Source organism: Antrostomus carolinensis, unplaced genomic scaffold (genome assembly GCF_000700745.2).
Source record: "Antrostomus carolinensis isolate BGI_N321 unplaced genomic scaffold, ASM70074v2 scaffold40815, whole genome shotgun sequence".
NCBI lineage: Eukaryota > Metazoa > Chordata > Aves > Caprimulgiformes > Caprimulgidae > Antrostomus > Antrostomus carolinensis.
Window position 1 is genome coordinate 3,876 of NW_010319134.1, and position 4,653 is coordinate 8,528.

Below are 4,653 nucleotides of genomic sequence, written 5' to 3' on the forward strand. Positions count from 1 at the left end.
TTTTTTTCCTTTTTTTTTTTTTTATAATTTATACTGGGCATCTTTCCAAGTAAATCAGGAGGATGGAACTGCTTACAATAACATACAAACCCTACTATGAAGCAGCACTGAAAAAATATAATAAAAAGCTTACTATGGCAGTTCTCAACAGTCCAGGTAAAAATGTGGCATCCTTTGAAGAGGGCTTCATAAAAATGGGAAGTGCCAAGATGCGGGCGCACGCACGCACACACACACACACACACACACGCATGTGGATGTGCACACGCGTGTACACAGACGTGTGAACACACATGTGCACACATACGCAGGTACACGCATACGCAAACCAAAAAAAAGTAACATAAGTCAGTTTTGTTTCTGCTTCTGGTAAAGTGCTGAAGACAGAAAGGTTGGTTTGGGTGTGGTGCTATCACACAGGAAACACATTGTCCATCTATTCAAATGCCAACCCGCAACAAAAAAAAAAAAGAAAAAAAAAGAAAAAAAAAGAAAAAAAAAAAAAAAAAGAAAAAAAAAAAGAAAAAAGAAAAAACCCCCGCTCCCCCCCCTTGAATTTACAGGGGGCCGTGTCGAGCTTCGTACTTCGCAAGGACATTCTTGCATTTGCCCAGCTCTTTCCGTAGGTCAGCCACTTCTTGGCGAAGAGCCGAGTTCTCCTTCTCCAGGAACGAGGCGCGGATGGCGATCTGGTTCTCCTTCAGCCGGCGCGCATCCCTCGATCGCTTAGCAGCCATGTTGTTCTTTCTACGCCTTGCCCAGTATTTGTCATCCTGCTCATGAAACACAGAAAGAAACAAACAAGATATTAGATTTCCGTAAACTGAGTGGCCACCAGGATGTGCTCTTAGCCACAGCCTCCGCACTGGGGATGACTTCACTCCGCACACTTTGCTGGCCTGGCCCAGTGAGCCCTGACAATGCCAGGCCAAAAGTTACAGATTTACGTGGCATAATCCGTCCGGGGAGCAGAGATGCCTGCCTGTGTTTCTGTCAAAATGTTTACGCTAACCCCCTCATCCTCTTGACTGCAAATTCCTCCAAGGAAAAACGAAGCAATGTTCCAGTGGTACAATTCATCTCACATCTACGCTGACCTAGTTAGCACATCCACCTTCGCACATGGTGACTCACTCACTACCGGCTGCTGGAGCAGTACTAATTACCCCTTGTGTGTCCCTGCTCTTCTTTGCTAGCCAACACCTGGTTCACTCTCTGTGTTGGCATCATCCATCTCGTTTGTGCTTCAGCTCTTTTTCTCTGTTCAAAGTTCTTCCTCTACAGAGCCCCAGAGCATTCCTGTTTGCACCCCAGAACACTGAGTCACTGGAGGAGTATTCTTTGGCTCAAGAAGGATGGGCTGCTGTGGTACCATCTGCAAAGAGATTAGTACAATAGGCTTTGACTGTGGAAAAAAAAGCATGTGCCAGAAATAGGTCCACTAACCTCTGAAGTTTCATAAGCTAACAGATTCCCAAAGTGCTATCCCTAAAGACTTGCCTCTAGGAGATCACCTTACTGCATTGGTGCATCAATGGCTCTAAAGTCACTGCTTAATTTCACCTGACTTTTCCACTCTTCAAATGAAGTGGCCTTCAGTAAAACAGCAGCTCCAATGTTGCTTTGAAACTGATGTAAGTTCTAAAAATTCAGAGCAACTCAGTAAATACAAAGTGGGCAGAAATCTCTCACAAAAAGTGAAATTCAGTCCCCTGCAGAGTAAGAGTGATGCAGCCACTCAACCCTCAAATTGCCTGGCCAAGCCATACAGCTCAAACTTTCCCTCCTGGAGTCATCCCTCCATTTTTATTTGCTTACATTTGCTTGTATGGCTCTCTTGTTTCACCAGGCATGGTGGCACAGTTCCATATCCACTACCTGGACCAGGTGGCACCTGCTCCTATTCTGCACTGAATAGACAAATACCCCACCACCCCTCTGTCTTTCAGCACAGAGGATGCCAGGCCTAACACCGCTGCTCTGCATCTTCTCCCACTGCTTGTTTAAAGGCAAAGCAAGAGCAAAACAACTGCTAAAAGTACTCTACATCTGCTTTATATTAGTTTAGCTTAAGGAGGTGTGCAGCAACAATGATTCGGAGCCACTGTACCCCTAAATCGCTCTTCATCTGTACTTAGATGGGACCCCCAAAAATCCTCTTAAAAACAAGCATGCAGCAAAAAGCTATGACCCAAATCTTGTTTATAATTTCCCATCTCATTCCACTGCATAAAAATCAGCTTTAAGCAATTTATTAGTGTGCCACCTAGGTTTCATCCATCTTTATTTTAACAAATTGCTATGGCAAATCCCTTAATCCAGGCCTGAAAGAGGTAAGGCTGGCATTTCAAAATCACATGCAACCCAGAGACGATTGACTGGTCTAATCTGCTTACCCTCCCCCAGAGCTCAAGAGCCATTCCACATGCCAGGGCAGAAGCAGCACTTGGGTCAAGCACTCTGAAACGAGTCAAGGGCAACTGACGTGATTATTCCAGGGAAACAAGAGACCCTGACCTTCCAGTTTACTCTTAGGCTGAAAACTGATGTGCCCCACCGCTGCGTGCAAGACACTGATATTCTCCACCTCTGGCATGGAGTAGTCCAAAGGCATCTTTGGCAAAAGCTTGCTTTGATGAATAAGGGTACTTAGGAGATATCACAAACTGACAAATGGCCCTAAGGGTCAAACTCCAGCCTCCTGACACCCACACAGCCACTTCTGCATTGCACACCGCTCCGCAGGCAGACCCCTCTGCACGCTGCAACGCCAACAGACCATCACTGGTAGTAAAATTTGCCCAGGTAAGTAATGGCATGGTGCAGACAAACCCTTCTAAATGAAACCTGAGGACAGTACACACAAAGTGACAGCAACGTACCACCCAAACACTGCTGCATTGTGATTGCTCTGCTTTTAACTTGCACAACAGTGTCGTTAGGGATAAAACTAGCAAATTGCATCAGCTTCTCTCCCTAACGCTGTCAATCTGGTGTACACACATGACATCCCAGTCTCTTTGCACATGTAGTCAGAGATTCCCACTGACTCCAACAGGCTTTCAGTCTGTGTCTGAGGGGTCAACAGCAACAGTAGAATGACATTCTGCACTAACTACCTCTGATAAAAAAGATCCTCTTGGAAATCACATACTAGGGATAGAATTTTGCAATCAACGGCCATTTTCACAGTTGTTTGATAAGCTGGATCAGCTGATCAGTTTGTCCTGCTCTCTTCATGCTCTTTGCTCTTCAAATCTCAGACGCAGTTAGAAGCATAGACAAAGGTGCTCTTTCTTTTTACCTACTGTATTACTATTGTAATACATTTAAAATATTGTATTAAAATACACTTCTTGGCAGAATAATTTTGATCTGTTTTCCTACAACTAGTTTAGATTCTTTCACCTAGATTAGTAATGTTTACTATAGTGTTCCCATTCATTTTTAAACACAGAGCTAAAGCAACTTCCAAACAAGACAGTAAACTTCATTCTTCCATTACTGGGGACATACATGGACCCTGTAATAGACAGATTCTTCCTTGAAGAATTCACAATCTATGCTGATGAGACAGACAGAGGATGGAGGAAAAGGAAACATGATCAGACTGTTTCATAAGTGGGAAATATGGGACAAAGTAAGCTCGTCCAAGGTCACACAGGAAGTTTCTGGCATACAAAGGAAATGAATGTTGAGCTCATGAATTTCAACTGTTGCGTAACTAATAAGGGACATTCTCCCCTCAGTCTTATTCAGAACCATGAGAGTTTTATTCTACAACAAAATCATATTTAGTTTGGTAGATTTACCTTACATGAGAAAACACATTCATGCTCCAAACCTGTCTCTATCTCAGAGAATAACTGTCATAGAGTCTGTACAAACAACCTTGTCACCAGTTCCAATTTACCTTCAGGTCATCTGGAATGAAGACTTTGCGAGCTTTCTTAATCATTGGCTGTGGTTTCAGCTCTTCTTCAGAGAATTTGCGCTTACGAGGGTCAAACATCTCCTGGCCAGGAATACTGGAAAGAGCAAGATCTGCAGGGTCAGGTTCATAGCCAACAGGAACTTGGATAGTCTCAGGATCAATGGGACTCGGTGTGTTTCGGTTTGCTGGCAAGATTTGACCTACAGAAATAAAGGAAAAATTCTGCTATGTTTGAGGAAAATAGCTAAGTAACACCACTGAACATGGATTTTAGAAGATTTCTAAATATGTTACAAGCAATAATTCTTTAAGCTTTCATTGTAAATCTGGTATCTACTCTTGCTAAATATTAGATTGTCCATTTTGTAGGGTGCATATTCAGATCCAGACATGCTCATTCATTATTTTCAGAATTGGTTCCTAATTCTGGTTGCTAACCTTGGAAGCCCACTTAGTATGATTGAATCCAAAATCCCTGAATCCAACACTGAGTTGCACTAGACTGCTGGCAGAAGATATTGCTTATTAAGACCACAGGGGATAGGAGGAGCAGGCAGGGGATGGCAGGGGAAGGCAGAAGGAGGCAGGGGCAGGCAGGGGAAGGCAAGGGATAGCAGGAGGAGGGAGGGGGAGGCAGGGGATGGCAGGGGAAGGCAGAGGGAGGCAGGGGCAGGCAGGGGATGGCAGTGGATAGCAAGGGATAGCAGGGGGAGGCAGGG

At 44.2% G+C, this 4,653-nt stretch overlaps 1 protein-coding gene across 1 annotated transcript; it reads right to left on the reverse strand.

The window, feature by feature from the left end:
* Positions 1–557: 557 nt before the first annotated feature.
* Positions 558–4,134, reverse strand: LOC104518024 (hepatic leukemia factor; the record flags this gene model as incomplete). The annotated part of the gene is made up of 2 exons (XM_010169168.1): positions 558–773; positions 3,914–4,134. Coding segments are annotated over 2 exons (437 nt in total), but the record flags the coding sequence as incomplete, so codon positions are not given.
* Positions 4,135–4,653: the final 519 nt, after the last annotated feature.